The sequence below is a fragment of the Bos grunniens genome, chromosome 14, assembly GCF_055505025.1.
Source record: "Bos grunniens cultivar Pamir isolate PY7600 chromosome 14, Bosgru_T2T1.0, whole genome shotgun sequence".
Lineage (NCBI taxonomy): Eukaryota > Metazoa > Chordata > Mammalia > Artiodactyla > Bovidae > Bos > Bos grunniens.
Window position 1 is genome coordinate 43,508,691 of NC_141178.1, and position 14,120 is coordinate 43,522,810.

The window sequence follows — 14,120 nt, forward strand, 5'->3', positions numbered from 1 at the left end:
TTTTTCTTTATAGAAAGCTGGACTGGCTTTTTGGGATGTAAACATGTTCAGAGGCACTAAGGTTTAAAAGTGGGACAGCCTCCCTGACCCAGTGGCATGAAAATCATTACAGACTTCATAATTCTCCTATTTCTACAATGTGCCAAAAGTCTGTTAGGGAAGCACACTGACTGAAACCACCCATCCTGGCCAGGCGCCATAGTAACCATTTGCATGAGTTGTTTTATGACAGGAGGTCCTGGTAAGGAACATGGAACTAATAAGCCACCACCAACCAGAAGAGTTCAGGAAAGGTCAAAGGAGACACTACATGTCCGACCACCTCCCAGAATCCTTCTCTCTGGCATCCATCTTGGCTGAACGAGGTGTGCACCACCAGGAAGGACTCTGAGTCAGAATGGTTGGCTAAAGACAATCTGGAAACTAATCCCATCACCATAAAACCTGAGACTGCAAACCACATGGCAGAGCTGTTCACCTGGGTTCCCTTACCCTCCTGCTCTCCACCTGGGTGCCCTTTCCCAATAAAAGCTCTTGCTTTGTCAGCACTTGTGTCTCCTCAGACAATTCATTCCCAAGCGTTAGCCAAGAGCCCAGTTTTGGACCCAGGAAGTGGTCCCGCTTCCTGCAACAAGTCCACATCCCAGCATTTTGTTCATAAGAGAACTGATGCCATTCCTGAGAACTGGGTTCCTTGTTTCCCTTCATCACAAGGATAAAGAGTCCAGACTTTAATCACTCCATTGTCTGTTCCGTTAGATATAAAACAGTGGAAAATTTTGCAGCCACAGTTCACTTAAAACAGTTTCAGGCTCACTTGAAGTAATGTGAGTCTGGAATTCTAGGTGGTCATGAAGACAAACCCTTGCTACTATGCAGCAACACAACCAGACCTTTTTGGAGGAACAGGACTGAGTCTGGACCCAGGGTGACATCAATAAGAAGCCCTTCTCATACATATAGAAATCCAGGAGACCATCTGAGGGCAACACATGTTCTCGGTAATTGGAGGGTTCTCTCAAAATTCCATGGCCTTACTTCGATTTTGACACCTGCACTGTGCCATTCCTGATGATTCCATTCAGGATCTGTATCATCAGGATGGGGCATGAGCCCCAGGACAACTCTTCCTGGATTAAAAAAAAAAAAAAAGCCAGGTGAAAAAAATAAAATCACTGGTCTTGGTAGTATAAGAAATGTTACAAAAAAAGCCTTAAATGTGAATGACGGATACCATCAATTAAAACATTTAGGTTAAAATTTTACATCCAAATTTATATATGAAAAGTGAAAGTGTCAGTCTATCAGTCATGTCCAAGTCTTTGTGACCCCATGGACTGTAGCCCACCAGGCTCCTCTGTCCATGGGATTCTCCAGGCAAGAATACTGGAGTGGGCTGCTGTTTCCTCCTCCAGGGGATCCCTCCAACCCAGGGATGGAACCTGGGTCTCCTGCATTGGCAGGCAGATTCTTTGCAGACTGAGCCACCAGGGAAGCCAACTTCAGGTAGTGTAGTAGTATCAAATCTTGTTTTAATCACATAAATTTATGTGTACAGTGTTTAATTCAATCTAGGGCACCTATTTTAATTATTGTGACAAAAATTTCAAGAAAATCTATATAATGAAAGTGCAAATGAGAAGCTCCCCCTTCAATCAGTGTCTAACTCTATGATTATTTGAAGATGTGCTAGTCAATTTTGCTCTAGACTCTAAAGACCAGTATTTGTAAACTCTATGTAAATTTAATTAAGTGACCATATAAAAGACATTATCAGTATCTCTCAAATTACAAAATCATTTCTGAACAATAATGAAGGACCACACTATGTTTTTTTTTTCCTCTCAATTTTTATTTAGAAAGTTCAGTGAAACAACATGGTATCACAGCTTAGAAATATTTTAATCTCATTATAATTTATCAATAAAAAATCTAACAATTTTTGATTTTAAACAATGAAATTTATAAAAATAATTTTACATTTATAAAATGAATCATTATTTCACAATAAATTATTCTTTTTTATTACCTGAAAAAAAGTGTTACATAAGTGTTTTTGTGTTATATAAAAGCAATAACTTCCCTTATCAATATATTGAAGATATGCTGAAAACTTCAGTTCCTCTTTGTCCAGCATTCTTGGCAGTTAAGTATACAAAAATATTATATTACACATTCCCTGACCATGGTTATTAAAACAAATTTGCTAGCAATAATTTCTAAAACATGACTGTTTTAGTAAATAGATGTAGATAAGTTAGAAGGGTCACTAAAAATGAATTATATGTTTTATATTTTAAAGGTTTTTTTTTTTTAGTATCTTCTAAGAGCATAACAGAAAACTACAAGATGTATTTCCATCTTAAAAAATCAAAAGCATTCTTATTTGTAAACTAGAGATACTAGCATAAATCTTTTTAAAAATGAGTTAAAATTTTTTTCTGTTCTTTTTCTCAAAGATATATTTTACAGTTTCCAGGTACCAGCTGTTAAAGGGATTTTATTGATTCTATTAAATCAATGCTAGCTTCTAAGTAATCATTTTTCCATTTTAAGAGTTAAGAAGTTAGAGTTAACAAAAGCTTTTTATTTGTAGGGTAAGTGGGGGCTATGAAATCATAATCTTAGAAATTTTGAAAAGTTCTGTGAAGATCATTTAATTCAGTCTCTTGCAGCTTGGGGAACCCTTTTTATATCATTAATAAGTACTAAACCAGTTTTTCTCTGCTTCAGCAAACACAGTGTGTATATTTATTTGACAGAGAGAGAGAGAGAAAGAGAGACATCACAGTTTTTTGAGGCAGACTGTTAATTGTTTTAAAATAAGCTCCAGCTTTAGATAATATCAAATAATTTGGGGCTCCAAAGAACTATATTTCTCAGTCCACTGGATTTTTGAAACTATGCTGTCAGTGATTTTTAATTTGTCTGTACTTTCATCATAATCTACCTGCTATACATTTTATTTTCTTTGTTCAAAAGTTTTTAAAATCTTTTTATTTCAGGAAGAAGACTCATTAAAGTTAGAAGATTCATTAAAGGTACAAAAGCGGTTTCTTATTCATGTTGCAACAAATTTACACTCATTTATATGTAAATATGTGTTAACAGGTAACACGATGGATAATATCCAATTATCACTCAATTGCATTTATTTAAAAAGCACAGTAAGAAGCTCACATTTTCATACCAAAAATTTATCCTCCTTAAAGTCCATTAGACCTGGGCTAGAGTGCGGCTTTCCTCCTCTTTAGGTTTAATGATCTTTGGTTATGTTATTTAAATCCTCTAAGCTAAAGGTTTCTTAATTTATAAGAAAAAGATAATAATACCTCTTTTACAGGAGGGCTAAATGAGGCAATATGTGTGTGACAGATGGCTAATTTGTCTCCTGATATCAGAATCCCAGGGATGGACAGTTTTGTTGGCCTGAGGCTTTCTGTCTAAAGACTACACTCCCAGTGTCCCTGAGAACCAGATGTGGGCATGTGCTAAGTTCTAGTCAAAGAATGACTACTTCTAGATTTGTTTTCTGAGAGGGAAATAAATGCCTGTCTTGCTTGAGCCTCTTTTTAAGGGTTTCTTTAATACAATTTAGCCTATATCCTAACTGATAAAGCTAACGTTTTATTTAACATACATCTTCAAATATAGGCAGATTTCAAGGAATACCCAGTCATCTTTGGAATGCCTATTTATAATTTTCTTATCTTTCATAGGCATATTTAACTATGGGCCAAAAAGATGCTTGTAAGTGATTCTTCAAAGAAATATACCCTATTCTACAGCAACCGCTTTAATTTTCGAATCTGCAAGTTTAAAATTTATTTTTTAAAAAAAAGAACTTGGCTCATTTAATATTAATCTTGGATTTCTGATCTACTGTTCTCAAAGAAGAACACTTAGTTCTTCATCACATCACCATAAAGCAATTATTTACAGATTTAAATTAATAATAAGACAACACAGGAAAGTAGTACATGAGATTCAGCTGGTTCAGGCACAGTACAGGTTTATACTATACAAACACATTGAAACTCAGTGATACATTGGTTGCATCGAAAGGTTTTAAACAATAGCAACAACAAACAAAATGAACATATAAACAAGAAAACAGGATACTGTCTTTATAACAGCACCATGAAGAAGCCTTGGCCAAGAGTCTGCCAAAAGTGCTATCCTGAGATATTTTAAGAACAACAACTTTTCACATTTATACAGTGCCATTCAAAAGTAAACATACTCTCACAATTGCTTTTGTTTGGAAAGAGACTGGTGTGAAATGACTGAAGCTTGATTTGCAGCTATTTTGTATGGTTCTTGTCCAGAGCCTTGAGGTGGGGAAGGAAGTGGGGTTTCAGGAGTTGCTAAAAAAGAAACAGAGAATTTTATGTGATGCTGGCAGTTGCCCTGGCCCATTTCATTAAGTTTTACATGACACCAATATGCATTACTTTATTTTAGATATGTTTTTAAAAGATCATATATAAAGTAGTGCTTATAATACATAATCAGGTCACTGACATACTACTGGAGATGTACTCCCCTATTAGCATTAAACTAAATCATACTTTAAAATGTTGATAGTCACTTTAAGATATCATCTGCTTTTATATAATAGCATTTATGGGCATTCAATTCTCTCATAAACTCAGCAGAAAAAAATTTTTAATGAAAAGAATTAACAGAAAATTTTTTCCAAGTCTCACAATACAAGTTTTACAATATTTGCAATCAAAAAACACATAAAATAAAACATATTTGGTTTAGATTTGACTAACTCAAACGTTGTTGTTTAGTCGCTTAGGTGTGTCTGACTCTTTGTGACCCCAGGGACTATAGCTCACCAAGTTCCTCTGTCCATGGGATTGTCCAGGCAAGAATATTGGAGTGGGTTGCCATTTCCTTTTCCAGGGGATCTCCCCAACCCAGGGACTGAACTATGTATGTCTCCTGCATTGGCAGGTAGATTCTTTACTGTGTGAACTACCAGGAAAGCCAACTCAAACATTAGATGACATTAACAAAAATAATAACAAGGTAAGGTAACTCTTAAGTGCTTTGAAATCTATGTTGTTGTTGCTTAGTCATTAAGTCACATTTGACTCTTGTGAGACCCTCCATGGACTGTAGGCTGCCAGGCTCCTCTTTTCAAGGCATTTCCCAAGCAAGCACACTGGAGTGGGTTGCCATTTCCTTCTCCAGGGGATCTTCCTGACCCAGGCGGGTTCTTTACTACCGAGCCACCAGGGAAGCTCTTGTAGTTAAAAGCATCTGAAAAATACTGACTTTGTCACTTCAAAATTATTGTTACAATGACGCTTAGCTGTTCCTCACCCATCAATACAAAGAACACTGAGTAATTTAAAAAATCAGTTATAGTTTGAATATTTCATTGTCTAGGATAGTATTTCTATTGGCAAATTTTAACCATATTACAAAATAGTCCAGGAGCCATTCTACAATTTTTAAAACTTGAAATATTTTAGTATTCACATTTATTATTAACCCATGAATAACCCAGAATAAATAGAAAACGTTTGATGATCAGACTAAGACATTGCAGACTTTATTGATTTTTTTTCTGGAATAGTTTTCAAAAATACAAAAAAGAACAGCCCCTTTTTGCCTAGTTTTCTTTAATATATTAACTTTATATTATTACATGGGAATTAGAGATGACTCAAAAACAATATTTTTAGATACAATTCAAGTGACAAAAAATTTACCAAACTTGCCTCAAAAATTATTTCTGGATATTTAGGATGGATCTAATACCGCAGTAGCCTGCTGTAAAAGACCAAGAAAATATGCATAAACTTTAATTTTTATGTGTGCTTGAGTGTAATGCTTTGCTTTGTGTCAAATATAAACTGTTTCAAATGACCATAAGCAAAGCAAAGTTTTCCTTTACAAATGAATCTCTTAAATAGTGTGCTGGAAGAGGGAAAATAAAAATGAAAAGTGTGATGATGTGATTCTAAAAAGATTAGGGTCAGCAAGTATGCTTTTAAAATACTAGAAAACTAGCATTTAAAAAGTAAAGGATTTAACCACCAGCAAAATTGTTAAACTTTCTTGCAAGTTGTTACCTATAACGTTCAATGTTTTGTTAATGAGTTTTATTTTCCAAGTTTATGAATAACTGATTTCTAAGAGAAACAACTTCATAGACTCTTTGGTATGGTATTGGGTTTGCCTCTCTCTGTTCTTGACTGTTAATTAAATGAACATGGTAACATGTGCTTTGCAAGACGGTCCCAGTATGGAAGTTCCTCAACAAATTAAAACTAGAACTACCACAGTATCCAGCAATTCCACATATATTTGAAGAAAACAAAAACACTAATTTGGAAAGATACATGCACCTCAATGTTCATAGTAGCTTTATTTACAATAGGCAAGATATGGAAGCCACACAAGTGTCCATCAACAGAGGAATGGATAAAGAAGACATGATACATACACACACACATACACACACACATATGAATATTACTCAGCCATGAATGAAATTTTGCCACTTGAAATAACATGGCTGGACCTGCAGGATATTACCCTTAGTGAAATAAGTTAAACAGAGAGACAAATACTGTATATTTTCATTTATATGTTAAATTCAAATAATAAATAAATATAATAAAGCAGAAACAGATTCATGGAAACAAAGAACAAACCAGTTGCTACCAGTGAGAAGAGGGGGAGAGGGAGAGAAAGCCATGGAAAGGAGAATGAGAGGCACAAATGATATGGTAGAAAATAAATAAGATATAGGATGTAATTTACAATACAGGGAATATAAGAAATATTTTATAATAACTTTAAATGAAATATAACCTCTAAATCTGGATCATTACATTGTATACCTGAAACAAGATAGTACTATAAGTCAACTGTACTTCAAGGAAAGATAGAATGGTCCCAAATTAATGTCTTTAAATTACATGGGGACCCACAGATTAAATGTACTATATTGTACATTTGTATTTTTTCTAACAATTTCATTTCTGCTCTGTCATACACTCAAAGAACTTTGTGTTACAGACATTATTTACACATATATCTATTGCATCTGAAGGACAGCAGTGATAGCAGGCATTTTTGTGGTTTCTACTCTCCCTACCACTGGGGAGCAGTTAGATGGTACTCACTAAATTATGGTCACATTGCACTGAACTTTGGGATAAAACAACACTGCAGCTAGTTACTAAGGGCTATCGTAGATTCTGCAGGCAATACAGGTATGCATAATGATATCACAATAACTTAAGGAATCTGTGACATAGCTGGTTTAGTGTTTAGAGGCAGTAGATCAAAACTCAATTTAAATTAGTATAAATTCAGGAGCAATTAATTCTTGATATTTTTTCTAGTCAAGATTTTTTAAATCTCTGAGTTGACTTGTAAAAAGATAATGTGTTAAATCTGCAATAATATCAGATTATCTACTATCAATCCCTTCAGTTCAGTTCAATCGCTCAGTCATGTCCGACTCTGAGACCCCATGAATCGCAGCACACCAGGCCTCCCTGTCCATCACTAACTCCCGGAGTTCACTCAAACTCACGTGCATTGAGTTGGTGTTGCCATCCAGCCATCTCATCCTCTGTCGTCCCCTTCTCCTCCTGCCCGCAATCCCTCCCAGCATCAGGGTCTTTTGCAATGAGTCAACTCTTTGCATGAGGTGGCCAAAGTATTGGAGTTTCAGCCTCAGCATCAGTCATCTCTAGTATATATATATAATCATTTTTGCTCCAAAGAACTAAAGAAAACCTAAACAACCCACACTTTGCCCAATTATGATACACATAAATTCCACTCATCACTGCTTAGTTAAATAGCACTAGTCTTTCAAAAACCTGGTTCACATTTCAGTTAGTATGTTAACTCAAATTAACAGTGAGTGTTGCATAAACTCACAAACTTGACTGTATTGCAAACTTTACAAACTTCACAGCTAACTTTTTCAGTCTACAAATAATTACCTAAATAATAGATGTGCATTTTGATCAGTAACCAATCACACCACATCCTTTAGTCTGTTCAAGACTGTGATTGGTCAACAAACATATTTCCTTCAGTTCACATACTCTCTCCCTCCCAGTGATAAATTCACATGACATTTTGAAAACATGGACAACTGAAAGAGAATTGGCCGGAAGGGGAGAGTGGGCAGTAAAGAAACAAAAAATGATAATGCTGGATGTGAAATTCAAATGGAACGTAAATGTAGTTAATAGAAGAAAACACTGACCATGGAAATGTTCACATTGTCATTGTTTGAATCCCTAAAAATACAGCCAAGAGCTTAAGCTGAAGGAAAACTTGTCAACATTAATAAGGAGCCCAATTCTTTGAAAGGATGGAGAGGTTCCAGAGGAAGTGAAACTGACAAAAAACTTCCTATCAAATGGTTTCTGAGAGATATTTCATGACGTTGAAAATACAAAGGATAAAATACTGGAAAACAATCCAGACTTCCAAAAGAGTAAATTTCATCATAAATGCTCACTTCCTCTTGTAAGTCCTTGAAGAAGAACATGGCAAGCACTGCCCAAACTACTCTTCATATTTCTCTCAGTGTTTTTAATATTTTAAATTATGGTGTACTAAACATTAAAAATACTATTTTTAATTTTCCTATACATTTATAACTTATAGTTAAAAGAGCTCTTAATGTTTTGATAAACATGTTTAAGGGTCATCACTAATCTTAATTTTTCTCTTAATTATTAAGATTCCTTTGCGTGGTTCCAGTTTGTATGTAATTTTTATGGTCCTGCACTACCAGGCAAAGTGGAGCATCCTATATGTCCTTTTGCACTACCAAACCTATGAAGTAGAAAGGTTTAGGCACTCATATCTCCATTTTAGGGAGAAAACTCATACATGAGAAGAACAAGTGACTTGTTTCACAATCTCCCACAATCAAATCCTGGAGAAGAAATTATATCCAATTTTTACAATTTCTGGGCACTAATAGATTCTTTCCCCAAATTTCACATTTTCTCAACTAGTTAAGTTTAAGAAATACTGTGTTTCACAAGTGGTCCAGATACTTACATATCTGGTCTGTATGCACCAGTGTTGACATTGAACCCAGAAGTATAGTCTGTCCGGTTAATGGATCTTGAGACAAATGTGGGTGCATTGGATGATGGAGATGGTTAGGCTCAGTGGAAGCACCTACAGAAGATAAAAAGATGCTTGTGTAAGGGATATTTAATCAGGAACAGCAAGTTTACCTTAAAACAAGTGTTTTGATTGACAGCTTAAATATTGCTATTTTTGCAAAGTGCTTTTTGGGAATTCAGAAATAAATTAATAGAGTCACTGCTACATTAAAGACAATGTCAGCTTTCACTGTACACTGGCTAGATTAATGTTGTATCATATTATGTTGTATATTAATAATGGACCTTCCGTGCAGTTTCCTGGAATCATTATGTTTGCTGCCTGTTGTTAAGGCAATTCCAAGAATCACTTACCTCAAGTTTATAGTATTTGGGATCACCCTAATAGCATAAACAACTTTTATTTCAGAAAGATATCATTAGAAACACATTAACCACTAGAAAACTAAAACTAAAATAAAATAAAATAGATTTTACAAGGAAATTTAATCTAGATCAGAACACAAAATAAATGATTTCTTAAGTTATTCCCGACATCTACTGCAGCAAAGAAATCTCATTTTCCCCTTCTCATTGTGTTGTGTCAGTTAATTTATTTCAGGAGCAGAATGTTTATTTTTAAGCTATTTACTCTATGTATTTTTGTTGTTGTTGTTTTATTTTGCCATCGGTGAGCTTTTAGAGGAGGAAAGACATAGAAAAAATATAATATACTCCAAGAAGTACCAACAATAAGAAATATATTTCCATTTACCATATTTGGGAGGATCTGAAAATTGAGGTAAGAGGGATGGGTGGAGTAAAGGCGGTGGAGGTTGAGTATGAAGAGGAGGGGAGGTTTGAATATGTTCAAGTATTTGTGTTCCCAGCCAATAGGTTTTATAGATTTTTCTAAATGCAAAATAAAAACTGAGTTCATTACATCATGGACAAAAAGTAAAAAGGTCAAACTTGCTCTAAAGCACTGTAATATGATGCTAAGAAATAAAATAGAAATTCTTAAATAAACTCACCACCTAGTAACATCTCCTGAAGTAAGTTGTCAATTTTAACCATTCCAAAAAGTTTAACAAATTGTATTTGCTCAATCATTTGCCACGTGATGCTCTGCAGCGTGGGCAGGAGCAGAAGCAGCTCCCCAAATCTGCCCCGGGAGTCATACTGCCGGTCGTTGATGTAGTCCTCCAAACTCAGCTGCACTTGGAACCGCATGTTCTTAATCTTCACTGGATCACTTAGCCCTTTTGCATCTAGTGCAGGAATAAAAAGAGCAACCTAAATATTCTGTCTTACCAGAGTGTGAGAGTAAATATTCTAATATTTTAAAAGTTGGTGACTTTTAAACCACTTGGTGGTTTAGTGGTAAAGAATCCACCTGCCAAGGCAGGAGATGTGGGTTCGATCCCTGATCTGGGAAGATCCTTGCATGCCACCAGACAACTAAGTGTGTGCACTACGGCTACTGAACCTGTGCTCAAGAGCCTGGGGCCACAACTACTGAGCCCACGTGCTGTAGCTACTAAAGCCTGTGTGTCCTAGAGCCAGTGCTCCTCAATAAGAGAAGACACCACAGTGAGAAGCCTGTGCGCCGCAACTGGAGAGTAGCCCCGCTCACTGTAACTAGAGAAAAGTCTGCACAGCAAGGGAGATCCAGTGCAGCCAAAAATAAACAAACATAAAATTATTAACAAATAAAATAAAAGGCAGTTTAATTTTCACTGCAATCATTTTTACTAAAACTTTGGAAACAAACCTGGATCAAAAAACACAATTGCCTTCAAACAAGCATATTCATTATCATCAATCTGAATTTCTTGAAATGGTCGGACCAGCTCATCTAGAACCCGGTTGGCCACACGGCTAATCTCGACTTCACAGCTGTTGCGGTGAATAACATAGTTGTTCCCTACATTAAAAAAATAATAATAGTTAAACCATCAACCCTCTCACACATGCAACATTGTCAGATTTTGTTTAAACTTTTATAAACAAATATTTTAAATGATTTTCCCTTGAAGAAACACGAATAGTATTTCCTCTCTCAGTAGTGTTGTTAATTATGTTAGGAAAAACTTAAGAACACTTACAGGATCAATAACATTGATAATATGATCACATGCATTTTAACAGCCTCGGTCACTGGTGATAATACTAAAGTACAGACTAATAACAAGCTAATTATTGACAAAGGAGAAACAAGATATAATGATTAGCTTTCCACTATGTCAGTTATCTGTTAGTGCCTTACTCATTAATGAGCATGATACAAAACCTAAAGAATCTCTCTTGCTTCTAGTGAAGTAAACTAGCATTCCTTCAGTGGTATAGGTATTTATACATATAACAACTACTGAGACACAATTTTAATAAGCTTAAGTAGACAAGGCTAATTTTTTTAAACTATCAGCTATACTCTTATGAGTTGCCTCATTAAACAGTAAATTCTCTCATCCTGGGCTTCTTTAAGAAGAGATGGGAAGATCATCTAATCACAAGGCTAACATCTGCAGCAGAATTCAAAAGAATTCAGAAATTGGATAGAAATCTGGACCACCTAATCTTTAAATATGTTCTACCTTAGAAAGTCTTGGGCTATAATATAACAATATTATAGCTTCTAAAATATTAGGAAATTGGAAGCTTATTTGAGCGCCTAAAATAACTGCTAAATTTTTATTTTCTGGTTTTATAAAAAGCAGAGTATTCTGAATTCTTTCACCAGGCAAAGACAATCTTCAGTATAACAACACATGCAAAAGTATTTTAAAAAGTGTAGCCCTGCTCCTCTTATGAAAAGTTGAATTATCTAATTATTTAGGATAAGACTATCTAGAACTATGTGGTAAGATTGTTTTGTTTTCTACGCTTATTATATTCACATTTATAAGGAGAACAGTATTGTAGGAGTGCTAAAATTGTAAGAGAAAATTTAGCAGAATTTAAAAGCAGTCATATTATGTGGTTTAGAATCTTGGCTCAATCCCTTACTTGCTTTGTGACCTCAGACAAACTTACTCTGCCTTCATTTCTTTACCGACAAAACAGGTTGAAAATAATAGTACATATCCCTCAGGGTTATTCTGAGGATTAAATGAGAGAGTGTATATATAGAGATATGTTAAAGCACTTAAAGGCATATATCTTAAACAGTAAGTTCTCAGTTACTATTGGCTATTGTGATATTATGTTCAATTTATTTCTATTTGGGACAAAATATCTGTCTAAAAAATGGAATAAGACAATTTAGTTATCATTTTACTCAGCCAGAGGGAGAAAGAGCTTCTAGAGAGATTAGAGAGATCTCAAAAGCATTAGAGAGATCTCAACTCTCTCAACAGGAAGCCTAATTTTATAAGGTAAGTAAAGGGGAAGAATTGTTGCTTTTGAACTGTGGTGTTGGAGAAGACTCTTAAGAGTCCCTTGGACTGCAAGGAGATCCAACTAGTCCATCCTAAAGGAGATCAGTCCTGATTGTTCATTGGAAGGACTGATGTTGAAGCTGAAACTCCAATACTTTGGCCACCTGATACAGAGAGCTGACTCATTTGAAAAGACCCTGATGCTGGGAAAGATTGAGAGCAGGAGGAGAAGGGGATGACAGAGGATGAGATGGTTGGATGCATCACCAACTCGATAGACATGGGTTTTGGTAGATTTCAGGAGGCCTGGCATGCTGCGGTTCTTGGGGTTGCAAAGAGCCGGACACGACTGAGAGATTGAACTGAACTGAACTGAAGAGGGGGTGGATCAGAGTACTTCCTTAATGAAGACACACGCTTTTCCTTTGTGCCTTATCCCACTTGCTGTCATAATTTTGCCTGATTCAGCACTGCTATTTAACTATGAGAATTTTTCAGACATTGTTATGAAATTTTTTTTTAACTTGGGATTTTATAGCATATCATAGGCAATGAGATCCTAGGAGATAAACTAATCTTTAGAAGATTAGAAAATGATATATAGTATAATTATTAGGTAGACACTTAAAATGTATGGAATTCCATAAGATGGTGACACAAATCACTAATTCTTTGTCCTGAAATAAACATATCTTGATATTTTGTTTATTGAGCAACATTTCTCTTTTATTTAATGCATACTGAACATCTCTTCTGAACTTCCTTGCAATAAAGGAAAGGAAAAACAGAGCCTCTGACCACCTAAATCCATTGTGAAGTGATAGCATCATTTGACAGTATCTATGAGTGCCTGGTACATATAGAATAAACCCCCTGTAAGTATCAAGCAAGCATAATTTTTTAAAATTAAAATAAAATTAAAATTATTCTACCCATAGAAAGAGGCCCAAGTGATTTTGGACAAAGTTTATATAAAATTCAATGGAGTCTTATAAATAAGGCTGCTAGAGCAATTGGGCCATTGGACATTCATAGACAAAACAAATAAGCACAAATCTTAGAGAAAAACATTATCTTCAAGAACTATGGTGAGGCAAAGAGTTCTTAAACTTTAAGAAAAAAAAAAATTAAAATGAAAAAAAAAAAACTTACCCAAAAGCAAAATATCTTTATATATCATGGATCTCTTTGTAGCTCCAAGCAGTAAATGTTCCCCTGCGTGAGCTCTCAACAGTGCCACCTTAATGAAAAATACCAAGTTTAACAATTGATTATAAAACATAATGATGAAAGGATTTATAATAAAGTCTGATTAACTTAGTGTTCTTTAAGCCTGGAACATTTTTTTGTTGTTGTTTGTTTTAACAAACTACAATATTCATAGATTCTTATTATTAAGCCTTCTATTTTAAGCACATCAATAGAGTTTTACTTTCAAAATTTCTAAAACTAATCAGGCAATAGGATGGCAGCAAGAAAAGAAAAAAAAAAAAGAATAATTTAGTGTTTGGGAGTGAATGATATTTGAGAATAGAGTCTAACAAACTATAGTTCAAATTCTGGTTTCTCCACTTACTACATGTTTAAGCTTGGGTCAGTTAACCAGTATGTTTGGGACTCATTTGTT

General features: G+C 34.9%; 1 protein-coding gene across 5 annotated transcripts in view; it reads right to left on the reverse strand.

The window, feature by feature from the left end:
* Positions 1-1,830: 1,830 nt before the first annotated feature.
* Positions 1,831-14,120, reverse strand: part of HNF4G (hepatocyte nuclear factor 4 gamma) — a 135,166-nt gene continuing 122,876 nt past the window's right edge. For all 5 annotated transcript variants that reach the window (XM_086335446.1, XM_086335445.1, XM_086335448.1 and 2 more), the window contains 5 exons: positions 13,646-13,733; positions 10,888-11,040; positions 10,148-10,384; positions 9,064-9,186; positions 1,831-4,367 (listed from right to left, as the gene is read on the reverse strand). In XM_086335446.1, the coding sequence (XP_086191572.1) occupies positions 4,246-4,367; positions 9,064-9,186; positions 10,148-10,384; positions 10,888-11,040; positions 13,646-13,733 (723 nt within the window). In that variant the 3' untranslated portion in view covers positions 1,831-4,245. The remainder of the gene's footprint in view (positions 4,368-9,063; positions 9,187-10,147; positions 10,385-10,887; positions 11,041-13,645; positions 13,734-14,120) is intronic.